The sequence below is a fragment of the Calypte anna genome, chromosome 1 (assembly GCF_003957555.1).
Source record: "Calypte anna isolate BGI_N300 chromosome 1, bCalAnn1_v1.p, whole genome shotgun sequence".
Taxonomy (NCBI): domain Eukaryota; kingdom Metazoa; phylum Chordata; class Aves; order Apodiformes; family Trochilidae; genus Calypte; species Calypte anna.
This window is the reverse complement of record NC_044244.1, coordinates 49,705,387-49,728,946: the sequence shown is the minus strand read 5'-3', so window position 1 is coordinate 49,728,946 and position 23,560 is coordinate 49,705,387. Positions and strand designations below refer to the sequence as shown.

Genomic DNA, 23,560 nt, shown 5'->3' with positions numbered 1-23,560 from the left:
TTGGAACCCTGGGTGCTGATGTGCTGAATACTTTGGGGGTGGCTTTTTTTATCCATGTGTGAATGATGGAAGGACAGACACTTCAAAAGTGCTTGCTGTCATCACTTTACAATTGTTATTGAGCAAATGACCCTCTAGGTATAAAGAGTAGCTGCAATAGCATGAATCAGCATATAGGGAATGTATTAAAGCTTTTGTTCTTATTTCCCAGTATCGGATTTCAAATCCTGAAAGCCTCTCTATTTTGGAGTATGTTAAATACTACTAAATGTCTTCTAAGTCTCCCATTACAAAATATATGGTCAGTGCTGTGGCAAGCCATCTGGGGTAGGCTGTGCTTTTTTGTGTGTGTTCTTGCTTTTTTTTTCTACTTTTTAAAATCCAATTAGAATTGTATTCTGGGTCATTAGCTTTTGTGCAACAGCAGAGCTCCTTTAACTCCAGTAGAACTATCATAATTACAAGGCTTTCTTTAAGTCTAATATCTAATAGGTTACTTAGGGAGAGGGAAGGCTTGAGTAATTGTAGTTGACCTCTTTTGTCTTGGTTTAACCATATAAAGAATTCAGAGAAGTTGAGAGTGCTAAATAATAAACATCTGGGTCTTAGTAAAATGTGCATCTCTCGTGTGGAACTTGCTCTAGGGCTTTCATAAACAGGGAATCAGTTCAAACTAAGAGAAACTAAGAGAAGACTCTTCATATTGATGGAAAGCTCCATCCTGGTTTGCCTAGGTATCATGTAGGCATGAAGTGCCTGGTGGGCACTCGCTGATTGATTCCCTTTCACAGCACCTGTATCTGAAGAGCCTTTTTTTTTCTTTTTTTCTTTTTTTTTTTTTTTTTTTCTCTTTTGACTGCTTCAGAATCCTTTAGATTGATGAGGGGAATGCAAAATACTAGCTTGTTAGTTATTTCTTTGTTACAAGGTATGTCCAGCTGCAGTGTTTATTCAGTGATAATTATTTAACTGCATATTTGATACTAAAAAACACTGACTTCTGAAGTGACTAATTTTCATCCTTCTTTCAGAGATCTGATCAGCATGCCTATATAGGAATGGTGCATTTAGTGAACGTTCAGATATGTCTGAAATGCTTGTGTCCTCTGTTCTTGAATTACATGCAGTACATAACATTTTTTTAATTTTTCCAAATGTGTCTGGGGTGGTTGGTGGGTTTTATTTATCCTTCTGTTCACAAATTTACCTTTGGGCATTATCACCTATGTTGAGATCCATATCTTTTTATCCAAAGCAAAACTCTTCCCTAGGTGTATATTTCTCAGTTGTGTTGGGGCTACAGCTTCCTCTGTTTGCCAGAGCTGGTAGGGTAGCACCAGTCTCCTTGAGTTTGGATGGCTGCTCTTGCACCTAGATGTTTGGGTTTCTATGCCATGTTTTCAAATACTTTTGGGAGAGTCAGCTACAGTGGTGGTTTTTGTGTACATATTCACTGCTGCTAGGATTCACTTCAGGAAATAAAGATCTTCCAGATTGTTGGTCTGAGTTTTCATGGGCAATAAAACCAGGCACAGATGCAGTATTCTAGCTTTGACATATCCACTTGTCTGAGATTCAGCCCAGCTTCTGTGAGCTGCTGGCACTTCAAAAACCAAACTAAACTAACAAAACAAAACCAAAACAGGAGACCAACAATACCTTCTGTATTTCTTGTGATTAAAGAACACGGCCCTCCAAAAAGGATGTTTTTAACTTTGCCTTCAAAGTACATACAAGTATGATAAAAAGGTTCTTCTATTTAATCATTTATATTGTTAGTAGGTAGAATGTTTGGCAAATAGATACACTTAATAGGTGATATTTTTCTTATTTCTAAGTATTATGCTTTCAATTATACTATTCATCCAATGTTGTTTTGGTCTTTCTTTGGACAACAACTGCATTAACAAGTATCTTCTATTTCCATTACTCATTTCTCACCTGAAAAAAAAAAATTAAATAAATTTGTTACTGTAAGCCCCCACAACAAATTCTGCATGTTTTTAGGAGCAAATCTCATTCCAATTGGTTGTTTTCCATAGTGTTTTGAGGGTCTTCTCTTCCTTCTTTCCCTTGGTAGATACTACTTTTGTTTAAGTAAAAAAAAAGAATCCTTTCAATATGTGTATTGTGTTAGGATTATTGTACTTGGAAACAAGTTTATATTTTCATCTAAAGTGATGAGTGGTTTGCAATGAAATGAGAAATATTGGGAATATCTTGTGTTGGGATTGCGTGTTGTGCGTATTTATTTATTTGTTTATTTATTTCAATCCTCCCCCCCCCCCCAAAAAAAAAAAAAAAACGAAACCAACAACCAACCCACCAAAGCAAAAAAATCCCAAACTGAACCAAAGCCTCACACACAACAGGCTGTATTTTGTTGTCTCATGTTATAACTGTGAATAGGAAAAACTGCATGACTTTAAAAGCAACTGATCATTCCATGATTATTTTTCATGTGCAGAAGGCTAAACACTTCAGAAGAAATGCTGATAAGTCTTCCTTTTTCCTCTAACTCCCAGAGAATCAGAGGCATAAGGAAAAGAAAGAGATGATGGGGTAGATTTAAAAGTTGTTGCATTCCCCCCCAGGATGGATGCTTGTACATAGACAGAATGCTCTTCTGAACACTGAGAAGTTTGTTGGTTAACAAGGGTAGGTCAAAAGATGAAGAAGAGAGACTGTTTGCTAAGTCTGTGGATTTCAACACTGGGCAAAGTTGAACAAAATTGTTCCATTTTCAGAAAAATGGAAGCAAACTGTATCAGTAGCTGATTTTACATGAGTCACATGTGAGGTGTTTATTGTCAGCACTATGTATACCCTTTCAAACTTGCAAGTGATTGAAATTTTATATTTGGTGGGCTAGCTGACATGCACTCTCTTGAGGAAAACAAATGAAAATATCTGACTTTCGTTGTCCTGTGTGATGCATGGCAGCCTGAAACTGTGCCCCATTTACACAGTGCTTTAGGAGAGCTGGATTGTGTGCATGCAGATCCACTCATGTTCTGTTTTCCTTTGTGTGCCCTAAATTTCAGTTCTACTTCACTTGAGTATAGTAGAGCCATTGTGTCTGCCACAAATAAGTGGGCCTTACTACAGAAAGAAAATTGTTTCAGAATCAGAACTTTTTGGTAGTAGTGCTAGTACATATGTTTAATTTGTATATGTAGAAACAAGTGTTTTGTTTCTATAAATTTAGAAACATATCAATTAATCTATAAATTAAATAATCTATACATTAAAATGCTTGAAATTTAAAATTTTTTTTAATTGCATGAAGTTTGGTTTCCTGCAGGGATATTTTAGATGGGTTCTTCCATAAAGACCTGCATGAAGGCAACGTATATTGTAAACTTCTGTATGTTAAGCTTGATATTTATTTACAGGTATCATTAAGAATGATGTAAAAATCTGGATGCATTTTCATGTTAGAGTGTGACAATATTCCATCTGGTTTAGCAACATTTTATATCCAGTAAACAAACCCAACCCCTTTGTAGAGACAATTTCTGAAGGAGGGGCACTCAAAGAACATTAAGCCTTTTCATCTGCCTAATGCTCTACCAACGCTGTGATTAATCTTGGGCTTGTCTACACAGGGAAATTACTCTTGAATAAGGAGGTGACAGAGTTTTAAGTAGTACCATAATTCTAGGACAGTTCTCTATGTGTACTTCCTCATTTTGTATTGAGAATGCTCATGCAGGGGGAGGTTGCTGGAAAGAAAAACTGTTTCAGAATAACTTGTCTGTTTTAATGTCCCATGAAGAAAAGTCTTTAAGCTTGATTCTTTTGTATCTGCTATCCTAAGTTCATTTTTCCTTGCAGCTAATATAACTCATGCTATTCAGGATTCTACCCTAGAGCAGAAGCCACACATTCTAGCAAATGGACTTTTTCCTCTCGTCAGTTTTGCTTAATCATTTAGTCTTTTTCATGATATAAACCATGTATGCAGGGAGTTTTCTTGGCATTGCTGTGTGAAATGGGAGATGATTCAAAAATATTTCAATGTGTCCTATATTATTCTCTTCCTATGATGCATACTTTTTGGTCTAATTCTTATCAGTGGACCATGATTAACTCTACATGGAGAGGACTTCTCCATATATTCTGGAGATTGGTTGTAATAATTCCCAAACTGGGGCTCTCAACCTTGTGGAAGATGCCTCAGGCTGCTCTTGAAATTCTCAGATTTGGCCTGCATTGCAGACACTCTGTTTGAATGCATTGTTTTACTGAGACTCTGGAGAATATCTGTGCTTGTGAGGTGTCACTGAGCATCAGACAACCTTAAACACAAAACTAGGTTTATCCAAGAAGAGCAATGAGTTCTTGGAAATAAACTGGAACAAATTACTTGCCCCGCAGAAGGGGAATGAAAGCAGAACCCTAGTGGGTACTTAACAACCTAATTCCACATTTACTTGTCTGATATTCCATCCGTCTTTGGGAGCTGGCAGCCTAATCTCACCCAGTGGAGTGCTAGGAATTTATGTAACTTTGCTTTGTTATTTGAGTGGGTCTTTCTTGCTGCTCTCTGGCCACCTTTTTGTGCATATAGTTCTGATAGTTTCCTTGCTTGATACCTTTGGTCTAACTTGAATGGACTCCCTAGTAATTAGTTAATTAAAATTAAATATAAATTTTTCACTTGAAGTAACTGGAAGATAGCACAAAAATGTGAAACTTCTGAGAAGTATACAGTCAAATCCATGTGATGGTGCAACAGTATCAGTGTGGCTACCTATAGATGTTTGAATGAAGGCAGGTTTTGTGGAGGAGAGTATGGAGTAGTATTGGATGGATGGCAACTACAATTAAAATGTATCAGGGCTAGCTGAGCATTCTTATCAGCAATCCTGTTTGGTGCCCTCCTGGTGGTTCTGTCCAGTAATGCTTCTGTAAACTGGACATTGGAAAACTGCTGCTTCTCATTTTGTGATGGGCTTGCAGACCTTTAAGTGCACCTGGATGGGGGAAAACTGTGCTGAAACAGTGCCAAGTCTCTCTATATGAATTCCAGCGACAGAACAGTTGTTGGAACTTGTTGGTAAATAATTAATACCACTGAGCTGCTTTAAACTATCCGAGGGTACATCTCGACATTTAACAGGTGTGCCCTTTGCTGCTTCCTGTTTGGGTCCTTAGTGAGCTAAAGCAATATAAGATACAGCAAAGTTTGCTTTGGATTTCTTCCTCAAGCTATAGCTGCTGTTATAGCCTTCTGCAATGCATGATTTTAGTTGTGGCCCATTCTTGTATCTGTCACTTGTCTTGGGAAGCATTGTGGGATGGTGTAATTCCTTCCTCTGGGATATATGGACAAGAACTTCCATCGTTTTTGGTTCTCCTCTTGGTTATTCCCTCTTCCAGAGCAGCAGATGGATACCACAAAATTCAGCCTTCTGAATAAAAAAGTAAATAGATTTGGTGCATTTTATTTTTTCCAAGTCCTTGTCTCCCTTTTATTGGGATTTATAGAGAGGTCAGCTTTATGGCTTAATAATAGTGATTTATATGGCAAGCCATGGATTTTATTGCTATATGGTTATGTAACCATTACTAACATTACTATTTATAGTCTTACAGTGATGTGTGTTCTGACTTCTTTTTCTTAAGCCTTGCCTTAACTAAAGGTATGGTTCAAACAAGAACAGGAGAGATTTAGAAAATGGTCTTTGAAGGTTGAGGTTAGACTACTGTTCAGTCATTTTTGAAGAGGCAAATTAAAAAAAGAGTTCTGAAGAGCATGTTGCTCAATGAGCTGTTAACCCTGGCTTCCTCCAACCATAAGGGGTTTTTGAAAGCAGGTAGTGGGGTGCCTTTTGACTTGGCTTCCTTTCGCCAGCTAGTTCCATACTTGATTAGCATTGTTAACATATCTTGCTTCCCTCATTTGTTTCCTTCTCAACCTCAAGAATGTCTTAAATTGCAGCCTTAATAAAAATCCCCAAACTCCCAGGAGTGTTTTTTAATGTGAGGCTCTTCAAAGGCTTCTAGATAAAGAAAACAAATTAGATCTTACTCCAATGTAACACTAGTAGCAGGCTGACTGGCATGCTGTTTGCAAAGACACACAAGACTTTCCTAAGTTACTGCTAGTGCTTTTTTTTTTTTTCCCCTCTTTTTTTTTTCTCTCAAAAATGTTAGCATTGGTGATTCCACTACAAGGGCAAGATTCTTAAAGCTAGCTAGGTGCCTAATGCCACACTGAGTTTGATCACCTAGGCCTTGTGAGCAGATATTTCATAGACCATGCAAGAGCTTCCTTTGAGAGCAAATGAAAAAATTTAATAGCTGAGATTGTCTTGATGCTTCTCTGTCTGAAAGTGCTTTTTGTGGACTTTTTTCTCTCTTTCCTCAGCCACTGAGCATCTTTGATGTCCAGTTTCTGAACGCAGTTGGAGACCTGTTGGACCTCATTCCTGCATTATTTGAGTATTCTTCACGGAGTGGACAATGCAATGTGGACTCAGGCAGCCATGGGAAATACCAGTGGGATATGGGTCACTGCTCTGCACTCATCAAGGTGAGCAACAGGAATTTCATCTCCCATGACTCTTGATTTGCAGTGTCATGAGTCTGCACTTCTGGAGTCTTTGCTGTTTATGTTGCATGTGCATAAACAGACATTCTGTCAATCAAGGTGGTTTTTTTCCAGTTGTCATTTGTGCCTTCGCAGGATTCTGGGTGCAGTTTTTCTCACTTTTTGTTCAAGGGCAGGAAAGAAACCAAACCAAGCCAAAACCACAGAGATTGACAATGAAAATCTATTAGAATTTTTAGGGAATGGGGAACTGTCATGGAGAGAAGACTGGAAGAGACTAACTTGTTTCACTTAGTCAAGTTAAGTCTGAAAGGGGATATTGTGGCCAAATACAGAGGGAGGAAGGGAAGATTACTTGAACTAAAGGGCAGTGCTAGAAGAAGAACCAATGGGTGCAAGTGACTGATGTTTTACGAGTGGTAACAGTGATACTCTGGAATGGCTGTCCAATGGGAGTGATGACAGAAAAAGCCTTTTAAGATGTGTTTGATACATCGTGGAGGCAAATGTATCAGTTAAAATTATCAGGAATCTAGTCAGCATATGGAGGTTCTGTGTATCCTAAGCCAACAATATTCACCTTAAATTAAGAAGCATTAATTCAAGCATTTGTCTAGATCAGAAGGCTTCAGAGCTAACAATAAAGATTAAGGCCAGGGAAATGCTTTGAAAAGATGTACTATTAATATATATATTTACCTTTTCAACATGAATTTACTTGCATTTCTTTCAGTATTTTAAAGTCACCCAGTGGCCTTTTCATAGAAATGGCATGTTCTGAATTAATGCTGGGTATTTTCACAGAGAGCTGATCTGAATGTGTAAATACAAGTATTAAAGAGGAAAATGGGGAAACAAAATATACCATGTGATGCAGGTGCCCCAGAAAGTCCTAAGCTATTTCATTTTGAAAAGTAACAACTGATCAGTTGGAAACAACACATGGGCAAGAATTACTTCCAGATGTTTGAGAAATTTGTTGTTAAGTACACAGTTAGAAACACAAGAATCTGCTCTTTCTTGAACAATACAATCCAGCAAACTTTTTAAAACAAGTTTTTCTCCCAGCTTCTATCAAGTACAAAACATGCAGAGTATAGTAGGGTCTGAAATGATTAATCTTTCTGCTTCTGTTTTTCAGGTTCTACCTGGATATGAGAATATATATTTTGCTCATTCTAGCTGGTTTACATATGCAGCCACACTGAGAATATATAAGCACTGGAACTTCAATATAGTTGATCCGAACACCAGCACCAGCCGTGTCTCATTCAGCAGTTACCCAGGTAAAGTCAAGCAAACAATGTAGATATCCAAGATAGCATTGACTGTTTTACTGTGTTGCAAATGTCATGTGTAGAAATAAGAATGATACCTCAACAAGACAAGGTTTCAGTCTACCTCAGAACTGTCAGGCACCGAGGAGTCAAAATGTTGCCTTTGATTTTCTGGATTGAATGTGATGTTGTCATCATCTTTTGTTCATGATTAATCCTCTTCAGCACTCTGAATAGTAATAGTTGAACATTCTACTTCTGGCACAAACATACTGCTTTGAATTCTGCTCATGAAGTCTGCAGTAATCTCAGCTTCTCACCTTGCCTGTGGTATTCACATAGTTGGTAATAAGAGTTTTGAACACTTCTGTTTACCACTGTGGCATGACTCCTGCTGCTATGGGATTATTAGAGAGTATTAAACCCTGGCTGTTTGCTATTGTATCATCTCAGCAAACATTCAGCAGTGTGTTTTTTCTTTCCTCCCCCCTCACATCTCCCTCTTCCAGCTTCTCTATAAGCTGTTGGAGAGGGGAGTATTTTTAAATGCGTTTTTCATGTGGTAGTAATATAGCCAGTGAGAATATTTAGGATCTTCCTCTGGAGGAAAATTTCCTGGAAGAATGTTAGGAAGTGCCAGCAGTTAATATTTCAGGGGTAAAATATGTACTCTTGCTAGAGAAGCACCAATATTAACGTGAGAAAACAAAGCACAGAGTGAGTCAGCATTGCGTAAGTTTTTAGAGGTGGAATTTCAAATTCAGAAATACTAAAATACTCAAGAGTATCCATAAACCTTTTAGAGTGAAGTTTGTGCCACAGGAGACTCATTTTCATGAAATTTTGTTGATTGATGATTTCAAAATGTGCCTTCTTGAATCGCTGTGCTTGCCTTGCTGTGAAGGCAAAGGTGCTTCATGGCAGAGACTCTTGAGACTGAGTAGGAAACTGTTTTGAGAAGCAGTTGCATTCAGTTATTTTTTGACAAGTGAGATTTTTGCTTTGAGGGAGGAATTCTGGTGAATGCCTGTTAAGTATGCTGCCTTTCAAGAGCTTGGGTGATCTCTGACTCCCTTAGAGGATTTTTTTGTTGTTGTTTGTTGCAAGGATTTGCCAAGCATGCGTAACCACTTAAAAAGCCAAACTTTCTGCCTGAGCTTTGTACATCATCTGGATGTACAGAAGGTTACTCTGGATCTTGTATGTCTTAGCAGAACTACTGTAGAAGATAGTGCATCCTTCAGGAGAATGTGGCTCTGTTTCACAACTGTTGCAAAATTAAAACCTGGGGATCAGGATCAGCCATGCAGAGTATTTATTATTGTATTTTCAGTGAGTGTCTATGCTGATGTCTCTGGTCTGTTCCTTTTGTGGATTCTTTGTATGAAATGAAATACAAATTCTCTGTTTTGATGAGACTGGAAAAGCTTGCTGTATGGGAAAATACCTGAAAATCAGCTACTACTATGCCAAAGTTTTCAGGATCTGTTTAAATCTGTGTACAAAATCCCAGTGTGCTTCCAGGAGAATGTTGAGGTCTGCAGAGGTGCTGATGTAAAACTTGCTTTTGCCAGGTAGATTTTTTGACACAGTGATCACAGAATCATTCTGGTTGCAAAAGACCTTTAAGATCATTGGGTCCAACCATTAATCCAACTCTACTGAGTCCAGCACTAAACCATGTCCCTAAGCACCACATCTACGTGTCTTTTGAACACCTCCAGGGATGGTGGTTCAGCCTGCCTGGTTCCAGTGTCAGATAGCCCTTTCAGTGAGGAAGTTTCTTCTAATATCCAATTTGAGGCAGCAGGCTCTGCCCCAGACCTCATCTAACCAAAAGGGATCCAGCAGAAGCACTTTCTGCAGTGCATTCCTGGATTATCCGGGATGGCAGATTCCTTCACCAAGTGCTTCTCCACCCCAATTAACTGACACTTGATGTAGTAAGGTGTACTTCTACCAACAAAATTCAGTGATAACTGTTGCAAAACAGTTTCCGTGGCTACAGTGAAGTTTGGGACCTGTGGTACGTGAAGTGTACTCACTGGCTGCCTAATTACAGGGTACTACCAGAAGCACCAGACAGGTGGGATCCATTGACTACAGCAAATTGCATTAGCTCAGGGTGTAGTTCACAAACTTGCAGTTTTCCAGGGGATGAGCAAGCTGTGAAGCACTGGCTTGGTAATGATCATGCTGGAAGGTGGGAACTGCCAAATTCCTCTGCTTCATGTTGTGATGGGATGAAACCTTATATTTTCAGGGCATCTGACTACAGAATCTGCAGGTCCTGGCTGTAACTCAGCTTGATAATTAACTTTTACCTGCATGCAAGTTTCCACTCTTATTCTCTGTCCTGATAGAATAAGTAAGAAATACCAAGCTCCTACCCTCCCCTGAATAGAACATGATGCTAATATATGTAGAAGTATTGACTTTTGGAGGAAACAAGATGCATTAAAAGACAGGTCATCTGGAGCTCCACCCTTTTCCAGGGTATTGTGGGTCAGTCCATGGCAGATGGTAGGGCTGTGTTTCTACCCTTAGGGCAGTCGATGCTCGATATGAAGGTACGTGGGCATCTACATGATGCACTTTTACATCAAGTTTCTCTAATAGTGCAGCAATGTTTTTCCACAGTTCAGCAATCCAGATAGGTTTATCTCTACATTGCCAATTGTTTTGCTTCCACTGCTTTAACCTCCTCCATAAGGCATTTTTCTACCATCCATGAGTCAGTATAAAGTCTCAGCCACTTTTCTTGTTCAGCAATGCCCAAAGCCAATTGGATGGCTTTCACCTCTGCAAATTGACTTGATTCACCATCTCCTTCATCTGTTTTTGCAACTAGTTGTGTAGGATTCCACACAGCAGTTTTCCATCTTTGATGGCTTCCTACCAGACAACAGAATCCATCAATGAAAAGATCATATTGTTTCTCATTCTCTGGTAGTTGGTCATGTGGTGGGGCTTCTTCACCCTGTTTTACCACTTTTTCTGGTGGCATTCCAAAGTGTGTGCCTTCTGGATAGTCTGTTACTACTTCTACAATTCCTGGATGATTGAGTCTTTCTGTTTTAGCTTTCTGTGAGAGTAAGGCAATCCATTTACTCCATGTAGCATCAGTAGCATGATGAAGGGAAGATCTCTCCTATGTACATAAAACATAGTACAGGTAATCGTGGCACCAGGAGGAGCTGTGCTTCAGTACCAATCACTTCTGAAGCAGCTCTAACTCCTTCGTACGTGGCCAATATCTCTTTTTCAGTAGCTGTGTATTTGGCCTCAGAGCCTTTGAAATTTTTACCCCAAAATCCTAGAGGTTCACCCCAAGTCTCTCCTGGAGCTTTCTGCCAGAGGCTCCATGTAGGACTGTCACTCCCAGCTTCAGCATAGGGCACATTTTTAATGTTTGGCCCTGTTTGAATTGGTCCCAGGGCCATTGCCTGCACAATCTCCTGTTTAACACTTTCAAAAGCAGCTTGTTCTTCTGAGCCCCATTTAAAGTCTTTTTTCTTTCAGGTAATCTCATAGAGAGGTTTCACAGTCTGATTGTAACCAGGAATATGCATCCTCCAGAAAGCAGTTAGTTTTCTTTTTGGTAGTTGGTGGGGCCATAGCTTTTTCCTTCTTCTCTTCCTTTGGGGACAGATGTCCTTTCAGACCTTCAGTGACACCTGGGTAATGAAAAGACTTCTGTCATCCAGCAGATTGGATATGTAGTTAAACTCTTTTGCTTTCCAAAAGCTGTGTCAGAAGAGCTTCAAGGCATTGTTTGTCTTCTCAGAAGCAATGTGGCAAATCCCCAGTTTCTACTGGGGTCACAAAGTAAAATTTTCTGGATTTCTAATTTACTGAATTTCAAAAGACAGGCTACTGCACTGCAAAAATTAGTATTTGTTGTGCCTCAAAGGATCTAAGACTATTCCTGCATTATGATGGAGTGCCTTGAGCTTCTTTGCTTCTGCTGTGACAGAGCAGATAGGAGGAAGTCAGGACCTACAGAGTCTCTCCCTGCTTTCCCAGCAGTTCCCCACATTCCTGCTGGGATGCTCAAACCTCACTGTTGCAACATGTCCTCTCTTTGCTCCCTTTTGGAGCAGCAATTGTGCTGTAGAGGCCTGATCAAGTGGAAGTGGAGGGCAATAGTAATCTCTGCTTTTGCAGAATGATGTAGCCACTTGCCTGTTTTGACACTAATCCTAATTCTCACTTGAACTCTGCTCATAGTTGTAGCTTTCTCTCCTGCTGAGAGAGAACTGAAACTGTACAGACATGTCACAGTTGCTCAGAAATGTTGCATGAATCTTTGCTCATTTGGAGGGGGTTAAGAAATGCAATGACAGAGACTTGGTAGGTCCTATGTTTTGCAGGACATGCCTAGTAAAAGATCAGAGGGAAAGCACCTCCCTGCTGCCTCCCAAAGACCTGCTGTGTGGCATCACTGCTCTATGCTGCCCCATGGAGGCATTCAAAGAAATGAGGCAATTAGCTGATGAAATTTGCAGTTTTCCCTCAGCAGCAGGGAGGTTGCAGCTCCCAAGATTTTTCCATACTTTGGATGGACCTCTTCTTGAACAGTTAGGTTTGAACACTATTGAAGGGAATCTGGCTTTTGGACCCAAGCAATCTGGTTTGCATTCTCTGGGCTAAGCAAGTCTTTTTAAGTATGTATATTCTGTAGCTGATTAAGCAAAACAGCTGAGAAGAACTTATTGCTGCCTTTGCTGCTCTGGTCTGCTGTCAGGATCTTGCTTGGTTGAGGCAGGCTGTGACATGGGAACAAGATGGCACAAGTTGTCTTGATGGGTGGTTATATGTGTGCTGCTGAGGCAGGAGAGAGAAGTGACATTTCCCTTGCTTTGAAGCAATCTGATGGTATTGCAGGATCAGAAGGTGCAACATTATCTTGCCCCACAGCCTGAGCAAGAGCTAGGAGGAACAAACATGGGAAGGGTAGTAGCCCTTGTACTCAAGGGACCAGTTTGTTTATGAGGTATTGACAGACCATTTCTTGCTTCAGTGTTCCCTTCAACATCAGCCTGAAACTGGGAGAGAAGCAGAGGGAAGAGTCAGGAGCACTCTGGAAATGAGAGGTCAGAGCTATACTGTAGGATGTGCAAGTGGAAGGAAGGCAGCTGGTGGGAGCTCAGTCTTGACATGAGAAACAGCTACTTACGAGATTAAGAAAACTAATCCAGAGAAAGAAGACCTCTCCTTTCCTATTGCTAAGTGTGTTCATAGCCCTGAGCACTGAGCATCTCAGCCAGGAACTGCTCTCATCCCTGTGAGGTGGTGGATAGACCTCATGTCTCTGCCTTCCAGCCTGTAGTACTGAATGAGCAAGACAACTTGCTTCGGAAGGGAGGAGGGGGAAGAAAAACATTATTTGAGAGTTACTGACTGATAAAAATGGTAGACAGATTTACAGAAAAAACAAAACCAAAACAAAAAAAACAGGTGAACTGTGGAGTGATGTAATAAGTTAGCATGAAAAGCATTTTCAGTTGTGACAGACTTTCATACATAAAGAGAAGAATGACTCACAAGGATCTCAAATATCTGCTGATATCTCTAGGCTTCACTCAGGTTTTATTTTTGTGGATGTAATTGCCCTGGGTAAACCTGTTGTATTTGCTCGACTTTGTTTCAGGGTTGCCTGTTCCTAAAGTCACAATGGAATAGAATCATAGAATGTTAGGGATTGGAAGGGACCTCTAGAGATCATCTAGTCCAAACTCCTGCCAAAGCAGGGTCACCTAGGGGCAGGACACACAGGAACTCATCCAGGCAGGTTTTGAAAGTTTCCAGAGAAGGAGATTCCACAGCCTCTCTGGTCATCCTTTTCCAATATGATGTCTTGAAATACTTAGGCTAGAAATGGTGTATCATGGAGGGTATGCTGTATTATAAAAGATTTCAGGGTAAAACTTGGTAAATACTAAGACCCAGAAAGAAATTCCTTTGTTTTCAGCTTAGCTGAGCTTTGCAATTTGTTTGAATTACAGAGTTCAAATTTCAGTTAATTCAGCATCATTCCTTGTGCTGACACTTGCTTTGAGTTGAGGGGTTTTTTTCTGTTTTTTTCTCGGCTGCTGATTGAATAATAAGAAAAACTGTTTGGTTTGTTTTGAAGTAGGGCACTTGGCATTGGCACCCACGTAGGAATTGGTGTTCAGTTCGAATCAGTTATTTAACAATGTCTTCTGTATGGGCAAGCACTTAACTGGTACACAACAGCCTATTGATGGAGTATTCCATGTCTTTGAATAAAATTGACTGGCAAAGCCAGGTTTAGAGTGTTGTTCTTTCTTATTTGAGAGTGAACTCAGCTGTTGATATGCAGTACTTATTGATAGACTTTTTCTGTCTCCGAGAATCATAGAATCATAGAATTGGCTGGGTTGGAAGGGATCTCAGAGATCATCGAGTCCAACCCTTGAACCACCGTTGCAGTTACCAGACCATGGCACTGAGTGCCACATCCAGTCTCTTTTTAAATATCTCCAGGGATGGAGAATCCACTACTTCCCTGGGCAGCCCATTCCAATGCTTGATCACCCTCTCCGTAAAGAAATTCTTTCTAATATCTAAACCACAATCTGCCAGGATACTCTACCTATTCTATGCTGACATTTTTAGAGAACAGGTGACCACAAAGTATATTTCCTTGCATCTCCTCTGTTTTGAGAAGTTGAGACTTTTAGAGAAATCTTGCTGAAATTGAGCCCTTAGCATTGCTTCTGCTTTCCATAAAAGCCTGGAAATAGGAGGCAGAGCTGAGTCATCTTTCTGGCTGTTATGGTTTGCTGACCCTGGCTTGCAGAGTGCATTAATAAAGCTTACTGTTGAAGATTTCATCGTGGAACTCAATCATTATGCTGTTGTGCAGCATTTTGTACTCCTAGAAGAGCACACTGAAAACTCATTTTCCACTGAAAATTCATTAGCAAGAGACCAAGTCCTGGATGACTTCTCTATCAGTTAACAACCTTTTTTCCCCAGCCTGGCAGCCCTATATCCGCTGGGGAATATCAAAGTAATTTCTCCTTTGCTCAGGATGTTATTCAAGGCATTATAGCTGACCTCTCCAACTCTGTATACCATCTCCTGTTGTGGGATCTGCAGTTGGATCTAGGACTTTTGTTGGCATGTAACCTAGAAAGGGAATACTGCCCAGAGATCCATTGATGTGTTGAGTTTACAGGGCTGATAAGCATAAAAAAATTTCCAGTGACAACATGTCAGAAAGAGGAGTCTTTCTGATGTTTTCTCCTATACAGGATATGGTGTAATCTTTAAGAGATGCCTGGGTTTTTTGAGATGCTTTTAAGAAAAGTTAGACTGGAAAAAATTAAACTAGAAGGAAGAATTTACTGCTTGGCTTGATTTAGTCCAGAAGGGATTAATGTAAAGGAATATCTTTTGTTCTTGCAGAATAAAAATCTAAAACTGAAACTGGTTCATGAAAATATCTTTTTGGAGGTTGTGCTTTTGATTTTCCTTGTTGTATTTTTTAAAGGAATTTCTTTGTTAGAAACAAACACTCACTAGGCATTTGCAGTATGTAATCCTTAGTGTAAGAATAAGATATATGCTGACATATGAAGGAGAAACTTCCAAATTTGGGTTGCAAACCTGAAGCAAATGCTCTAGACAAAGAATTGGGTTGTGTGCTGAAAGCATGACAAATGAGAAGCTTCCGACAGGTGGGCTAAAATCACTTGCAGCAGTCCCCACCTCATCTTTCATATGTGTGCAATTTGATTTCAAACATGAGCACATTGACCCATTAACATTCTCTTGCCTTTTCTCTGTTTTATTCTATCGGTATATCAAAGTTTCACACAGATAACAAATTTTGTATTATTGCTGTTTAAGGCTTTCTGGTGTCCCTGGATGACTTTTACATACTAGGCAGTGGCTTGGTAATGTTACAGACTACCAACAGTGTGTTCAATGAAACCCTTATTAAGCAAGTGGTGCCTGAATCCCTGTTAGCCTGGCAGAGGGTCCGAATTGCTAACATGATGGCAGATGGTGGCAAATCTTGGGCAGAAATCTTCTCAAAGTGCAACTCTGGTAAGTACACTTTCATACCAATCTTAGGGGAAAAAAAGTAATGTGTTCCCTCTCCCCCCTTGTACCCTTTTTCTTCCCCAGGCAGGGCATGTAACTCTCTCTTTGCTCTCATACCTAGGGACCTACAACAATCAGTACATGGTTCTGGACCTGAAGAAAGTCAAGCTGCAGAAGAGCCTTGATGAAGGTGCACTGTACATTGTTGAGCAAATCCCAACCCTTGTGGAGTATTCTGATCAAACAAATGTTCTCCGGAAAGGTAATAGCTCATAGTAGTGTCTGGCTTAGTAAAGCCATCTTGCTGTGCCAACTGGTTGAGAACCATGCTTTGTACTTGGGAAGAGCTTATTGAACACTAGCGATGAGTTTGAGGTTAGAAAGCTTTGCATAAGCTCAGGTCTGTGATGTTGTGTTTGTTTCTCCTGTAATGCTGTGGCAGAAATGTATTAAGGATCTCTGTTACTTAGTGGGAGAAGGAAAAACAGACTAGCTTTCTTTTCCTTGCTTTTTGTTGTTGTTGTTGTTATTATTTTGCCCTGTTTTAGATACCCATGAGGTCTGTTTGAAGTATTACTAAGTAACTGTGATGCTGTGGGCGATTTGAAATGTTTGAGTGTGTCACCCTACGACAAGAAGAGCTTTTAAATATGAGAGTAGTTCTCTGGTAGATTCAGCTCCTGAACGTTTTTGGAGCTCTGTTATCTGATAAATGTTTGCAGTTTAAAATCTTCTAGCAAGACTAGCAACATGTTGATGGAAAATAAGCAAACAAACATACAGGTGAAGCATGCCCACCCACTATTTGGTTTAATTCGCAAGTGTTGTCAAGAAACTTTGTCAGCATCCAAAAGCCTGAGCTCATTCTAGCATTGTAAGTTTATGTCTGATCTTCTATGTTCTCTCCCCAAATTGCTCTTCATGTTCAAAATGACTGGAAATGCATATCTGTTAGCAGCTGGGAGTTATTTCCCTTCAGATTTTTTCTTTGTGTCTGGCTCTTTGGAGAGTTTTGGCTTATTTTTAGGCATTGCTGCAAAATCAATATGGATTTATGAGATGTTTCTTATAGGTAATTTGGGAAAATCCCATGCCTTTCCCTTCTCTGGCTTCCTTATCTGTTGAAGGTATGAAAGCAGGCTGTTGCACCTTATCTTCCATCATTTGTGTTTACTTCTGATGGTGAAATGTATTTGGCTTCTGTGTGCTGTATTGCACATTGTGGTACAGACTCCCCCTCCAAAAAAAAAGCTAATGGAGGCCTCTCTGGCTCTGGCACATGAAACAATGCAACCACATTATTTTAAATTTACTGTATAGCTTTGTTTAGGTATCTAAATGCACTGTGTGTGTATTGGATAGTGCTGCTGTTATTTTTTGGGTAGTTTAAACATCAGGACACCCCTCAACACACAGGATTGGCTAAGCACTGCAGAATTACTGCCTTAGAGACCTCAGCTACTCTAAGCAGCAGATTTAGACTCCTCCATGCTTATATTCAGGACACCAGACAAATCCCACTGAGACCCTCACCCTGTTCTCTGGTGCTTGGAGTGGCTCCTTCGAAGGAAGTTTCTCGAGAGCAGCACTGGCTTCAAGTGTTTGTAGAACAGCTGAACCTTGCACACTCCATAATTACCTTGTAGCTGGTATTCAAAGGTAATGCACTTTAGACACTCCAGCCTGGTCAGAGTGAGTTTATACCAGCATTGGCTTTTTAAGTCTCTCTCAAGCATAAACCTAAAAACAACAGAATGAGAATTGAGTTTTCGGGTGAACAAAGGCAGCATTGCTGTAGTTAAGTGCTGTATCTGAGGGAAAAGGAGGCATTTTCTTTCATGGGTTTGAAAATTGAGGTCGGTTGTTTTGTTTTGGGGTGGTTTTTTTTGTTGTTGTGTTTTTTTTTTAATTTTTGTTTGTTGTTTGTTGTTGTTGGTTTTATGGCTTCTGTTAGCTTGCTGCATAGGCCAGTGCAGGTGACTTGGGTAGCAGCTCTTGGGTAAAGCTGCCTTAGGTTGGGTGCTGCAGTCTTGCAGAGACTGAGGCACGGAAGGGCTATTTGTGGAAGAGACATTGCAAATAGCTTCCTCTGCTTTAGCAATGTAAACAAAGTTTTCCAAGTGGGAGAAGGAGGTCATCTGTGAACTCTGTGTTTGTGTGAGGTAATAGCACCTTTTCAAATCACAACTAAACCCTTCTGCTTTGGAAGCTGATATATCCGTGTCCTCCGGCCTGCATAGTTAAAGGTTGGCAAGTGTGCTCATTTCTGGAGGATGCCTGTGTTTCAGTACCTGTACACAACTTGTTTCCTTTAGGTAGGCTCTAGGTCACGTAAGCAAATGCCAGCAGACAGGGTATTCCTGTCTCTGTTGTGTGCTGGGCAGGACCCAAGCTAGTGAGGCCTTTGCGTAGGCAGTGTTCCAGTGCTGAATGCTGTGTCTGTCCTTTGGGGGGTTTGTGTTGTACCCGAGTGTTATCACTTCCAGTGTGTCCCCGTTGATTCACTTGAGCATTTTACAGCCAGACTCCTCACGTGCTTGGCTGACGTTAGTGTTTGGAGTGCTCCATTTACCAGTGTCTAGACAGTAAATCTCTGAGCCAAATTCTGGTATGTGTGATTTGAGAAGCAGCATTCCTCACTGACAACTGGAATGCTTTTGCTTTGGAGAGAACATGAAAGTGTGCTGCTCTTGGGACTAACTCATGTTACATGCTCTCTGCCTCAGCACTCCTGGGTGCTTGCCTTGCACAAAAGTCAACCAACCAACCAAACCCATTAAAGTATAGGTATCTTTTTTTATTTCTTCCAGGACTTGCTGTACCCCAATTCTCACCTGCATGGTCACCTGACCCTTCATGAGCTTTTCTGCTTTCTGTACCTGTCTTGTTTCAGGGAATTGTATGTCACCTGCCTAAAACTCTCAGGAGTTTTGGCTAATAACTCTGCTCTCAGAGTAAACAAAACTGAAGGATTCACACTTGTTCTTGGAAGAGTTAGGGCAGGGTTCTGCTCTGTTGCTTTATCACTTTTTAAGTTTATATCCTCTCCCCATCTTGCCTTACTACTGTGTGTGCAACCACAGCTTTCCAACCCCCACTGCACAAAACGTGTGTGTGTTTTGCTGACCTGCCTCTTGCTCACTGCTATGAGCTCTGTGGTCTGTGTGTCCCTCTCTGTATCCGTCTGTCCCTGACATCTCTGCACTCTGTTGGTGAGATGGGAAGTGGGGAGGAAAAAAGAGGGAGTGGCTTCAAGCCTCTTGCTGGGAAACTTGGTGCAGGTTCAATAATCAACCTCTGAGGCTGAGCCACGAAACCTCTGCAGAAGGGCTGTGGCTGCTCTGCGTGTTCGCCTCAGAGTTCTGCAAGTCTGATCTTGGCTGTTCTGCAGGATGAGTCCTCAGGGTGGAAGTCTGGGGGCGGGTTGCCTGGGTACAGGCTCCAGTGGTGTTCTACTGGGAGTCAACCCTGGTCATGACTATTCCCTTATTTTGTTGTGTCCAAACCAGTTGGACGTGTTATTCCTCGACAGGCTGTTACGGCGATGCAGTGTGGAATATGGTTTATTTTTCTTTTTTGATATCAGCAAGAGCGTCCAGGTTTTTAAAGTGATTAACAGACTGGGTTTTGTCTCTGACAGGTTACTGGCCTTCATATAATATCCCTTTCCATGAAAAGATTTACAATCTCAGTGGGTATGCAGCATACGTTGAGAAGTATGGCATGGATTTCTCTTATGAGCTTGCTCCAAGAGCAAAAATCTTCCGTCGAGACCAGGGCAAGGTGACCAGCTTGGAAAGCATGAAGTACATCATGAGATACAACAGTAAGACAAATGTCTATGTACTGTGGAGCTGATCTTAACAAAACACTGTTACTTTTATTTTTTGCATTACAGTGGGAAGCTGTAACCCTAGTGCAAATCAGAGTTGTTACTGTAGGTGCAGAGTACATATAAAGCAAAAAGGTAACACAAGGCTACTGTTAGGTGGGAAACCAGGCTAAAGTCACTCTAACAGAAACAAGACAGGATTCTTTCTAGAACAAGGGCCCTTGGGTTTTTTGTTGGACATTTCCAGAGAGCTTCTGACACGCTGGACTGCTGTCACTTAATACATCTACAGCCCATCAGTCTTAAAAGCCTTAAATTTTAAGCAGCAGTTACGTAAGATCAGACCATAGAATTTAGTGTAAAACTTCAGATCTTTTTTTCCTGGTTCAGCAAATTTATCTTTGGTAGCTAATGATCTGCTCTGCTTTTCTCTAGCAGGGTTCTCCTTAACTGGTTTAAAACCAGCTTAATTAACTTCTGGCTAAGCCCATCTCTAAGTACAGATAGCTTTAGATGCTGTATTTTTATTCCCAATTATAGGAAGCATGCTGATTACTGGGCTTGGATTTTGGGAGGCCTCTCCCAGGGGTGGAGTATTGCTGCTGTTTGTGCTGTGCGTAGCAGTATAGGCTCACAGACACTGAGGCTTGTCCACCTTCTCCTCCTAGCTTGCAGTTACTACAAGGGGATAGTTGAAGGGCAACTAAAAAGAAAAGTAAAACAAAGGCTCTCACCACTGCACTTTTCCCTTCCCCCATTCCCTTCCTCTTCTGCTTTTCTCTGCTGACAAAGTTCCTGCAAGCTTTTGTCATGTGGAATTACAGATGGTTGTGGTTAGAGGTTGGCAGCGGTGCCCCTGGGATGAAGAAATTGATGTATGGACTTGGATTAGGAGCTTTTCTACTTAATGTCTTGAGCACCACTGACTTCTCTCTGGTGCCTGGGGAGGAGCATGAGGGCAGGGGGACAGACCTGCGTTTCTGCCAGCACACTTACCCAGCTTTTAGTGGCTCAGGCACTTTGCATCAGCTTTTTGTGAGGGGACTAACTTGTTTTCTTTCTCCCTTCTTTCTTTCCTTTCCCCCCCACCACATTTCTTCCCAGACTACCAGCGTGATCCTTATGCCGAACACAATCCTTGCAACACCATTTGCTGCCGGGAAGACCTCAATCCTTCTTTTCCAGTGCCTGCAGGCTGCTATGACTCCAAGGTAAATTACCTCAACTCAAAGTATCTGCTGGAGGTTTGCTGCAGCCTGCTTGTGCTCCTATCCAGACCAATCATGTGTTTCCCTGCACAAGGGTGGGCATGGCTGGGCCTGTCTCTTCCCTGTTCTTTTGCTGTCCCAGTTCTTGGGCAGGTGCTGAGATGGTAATTCTGTGCAGGGTCCTTCTTCTGTCCCTCACACCAGTCCTGGCACCAGTGACAGAGGGCAGAGGATACAGGGGCAGGTGTTCCAAAGAGTTATATCTGTGGAAACTCTAGTGGTGTTTAGGGATTAAACCCCTTGCAGCCAGAGGAGCCAAAGAGAAGGCTGAAATCAGCTTTGATCATCACTTGGGGAAGGTGAGTTGTACAGCCTCAGCCTCCTGTTCATGGGGGCTGTGTGTGTGCCTCCTCAGAGCCCACAGGAATGTGTTTTCAGACTCATTTTAGCTTTACCTTTACCTTTTAAAAAGCTGGTGCTCTCTCTAGTGAGTCACCCTGCTCCAGGGCTCCACCTCTCTGTGAAACTGCTTCAAGCAAAATTTGGTAAAGAAAGATCCCTTTGCTTTTTGGGAGGATGCAGGAAAATCCTTAGACCCACCCTCTGGGAAAATAGCAGCAGTTTTTCTGGGCAGCTTGTGTGGTATTTTCACTGTGAGGGGCAATACTTGAGTAAGCAGCAATCCAACCCTGGTGTGCAAGGAAATCATACAGTGTTTCACCCGGGGGTGTCCAGCCTGCTGTGTTTTAGGGTTGGGAGTATGGTTGCTAGGATGGGCTCTGGGGAGGCTGTTTTGGCATTGCCAGGGCTGTGTGTCCAGTCAGCTTGCACAAGCCCAGGCCAGCTACCTGCTGCTGTGACCAGTAGGAGCTCCCAGAGGTGGTTATTATGAGATGAACACGGAAAATTGCTGTGTAGAGGTGTTGGTAAGGGAGTAGTAGGTCAGTACACACTGGTTGTGGTGCCTTTACCAGCAGAGTTAAGCAAGGAGAATGGGTTGGGCTGGGGCAGGACAGGTGACTTAAGAGGGGCATTGAGACAAATAGTCCAGAGCAGCATCAAACACTAAAGGAAATTTCAGTGTCTCTGAGTCTGGGAATATGGAATAGGCTGGGGACCTCCAGGAGATAATCATAGAATTGTAGAATAATTTAGGTTGGAAGGGACCTCCAATGATCATCTAGTCCAACCCCCCTGCAGTAAGCAGGGACATCCTCAACTAGATCAGGTTGCTCAGAACCTCATCAAGCTTCATCTTGAATATCTCTAGGGATGAGGCCTTAACTACCTCCCTCGGCAACCTGTTCCATTTTTCCAGTGCCTTCATGGTAAAGAATTTTTTCCTAACATCCAGTCTAAACCTACTCTTCTCTAACCTAAAAACCATTGCCCCTCATTGTATCACTACAGGCCCTTGCAAACAGCCCCTCTCCAGCTCTCCTGTAGGGCCCCCTTCATGAAGGAGCAAGGCAGGGGCTGGGCAGCAATATTCCCTCTGTTCTGCCTTTGTCCTTTCCCGAATTACTCTGGCAGTGCCTCAAGGGACACCTCAAGTGCTTTAGCAGGAGAGCTTAGGTCAGACTCTTCAGGCTGCCTGCTGTAGCTCTTTGGAGACACCCAGACCCAGGGAGGGTTGTCCTGAAGGCAGATGGCTGTGCTGCCTCTCACCTTGGGCAGCACAAGGGCTTGAGGGCAGCGTGGGCTTCTGCTTTGCTATTGCCCTTCAGCGCTGGCTGCTCCCTGGCTGAAGAGGTCTCTGTGCAGAGAAGGAATGCTGCCTGCTCAGCCTGCATTTCCCCTTGCTCACTTTCTTAGCCTTGTTACCAAATCTCCCGGAGCTGTTCCTGCTCGGCAGGGTGGATTCGTGTCAAAGGCTGCCATGCAACCCCTCTGCCCCCGGCTCCCCTCCTTTCTTCCAGGTGTCAGATTTCCGCCTGGCTGCAGCCTTCACAGCCACCGCCATCAATGGCCCCCCTGTGCAGGGAGGTCTCCCTGTCTTCACCTGGAGGAGATTTAACCACACGCGACACCAGGGCCTGCCAGACTCCTACAACTTTAATTTTGTCACCATGAGGCCGATCCTGTAAAACCAGCATCGATATTCTCAAACGGGATTATTTTTCTCTTTTTTCTTTTTTTTTTTAATAGAAATTTTAATTCCTGTGTGTAATAAACCGACCTGGATGTCCACATGCCTCTCTGCCTTACCTGCTTCCCCCTGCCCTGCCTGCTGGGCACGCTGTGCTGACATTGGCTACCTTAGTGCAGCCCAGTGCATGTTATGCTCTTCTGAGCTCTTGGACCAGAACTGGTGTGAAGCAGGCATGGCACTGCTGATCCTAGCCATCACCACAGCTCTTCCCAGAGCAGTAGCGAGCTGCAGTGCCAGCAGTGAGACTGATTTGTCTCTAGTACCAACATTGGACCTGCCTCCAAAATTGGGCCAAGCCAGGTCATGGTGGCCCTAGGTGGACACAAGCCCTGGCTTGATATCTGCCTTTTGTCTGAGCAGTGCCCACAAGGAGCATCCCTGGTGAGGACACTGAAGGCTGTGTGCTCCGTGGCAGATGAATGTGCCTGTTGGCTATGGAGCGTGGCTTTCAGT

At 42.0% G+C, this 23,560-nt stretch overlaps 1 protein-coding gene across 4 annotated transcripts in view; it reads left to right on the top strand.

Annotated features, from left to right (window-relative positions):
- The window catches only part of PLBD1 (phospholipase B domain containing 1), a 42,497-nt gene extending 19,352 nt beyond the window's left edge, over positions 1 to 23,145 (top strand). For all 4 annotated transcript variants that reach the window (XM_030457864.1, XM_030457875.1, XM_030457872.1 and 1 more), the window contains exons 5-11: positions 6,377 to 6,541; positions 7,701 to 7,845; positions 15,718 to 15,918; positions 16,037 to 16,177; positions 19,556 to 19,741; positions 20,852 to 20,958; positions 22,875 to 23,145. In XM_030457864.1, the coding sequence (XP_030313724.1) occupies positions 6,377 to 6,541; positions 7,701 to 7,845; positions 15,718 to 15,918; positions 16,037 to 16,177; positions 19,556 to 19,741; positions 20,852 to 20,958; positions 22,875 to 23,042 (1,113 nt within the window). In that variant the 3' untranslated portion in view covers positions 23,043 to 23,145. The remainder of the gene's footprint in view (positions 1 to 6,376; positions 6,542 to 7,700; positions 7,846 to 15,717; positions 15,919 to 16,036; positions 16,178 to 19,555; positions 19,742 to 20,851; positions 20,959 to 22,874) is intronic.
- The last annotated feature ends 415 nt before the right edge of the window (positions 23,146 to 23,560 follow it).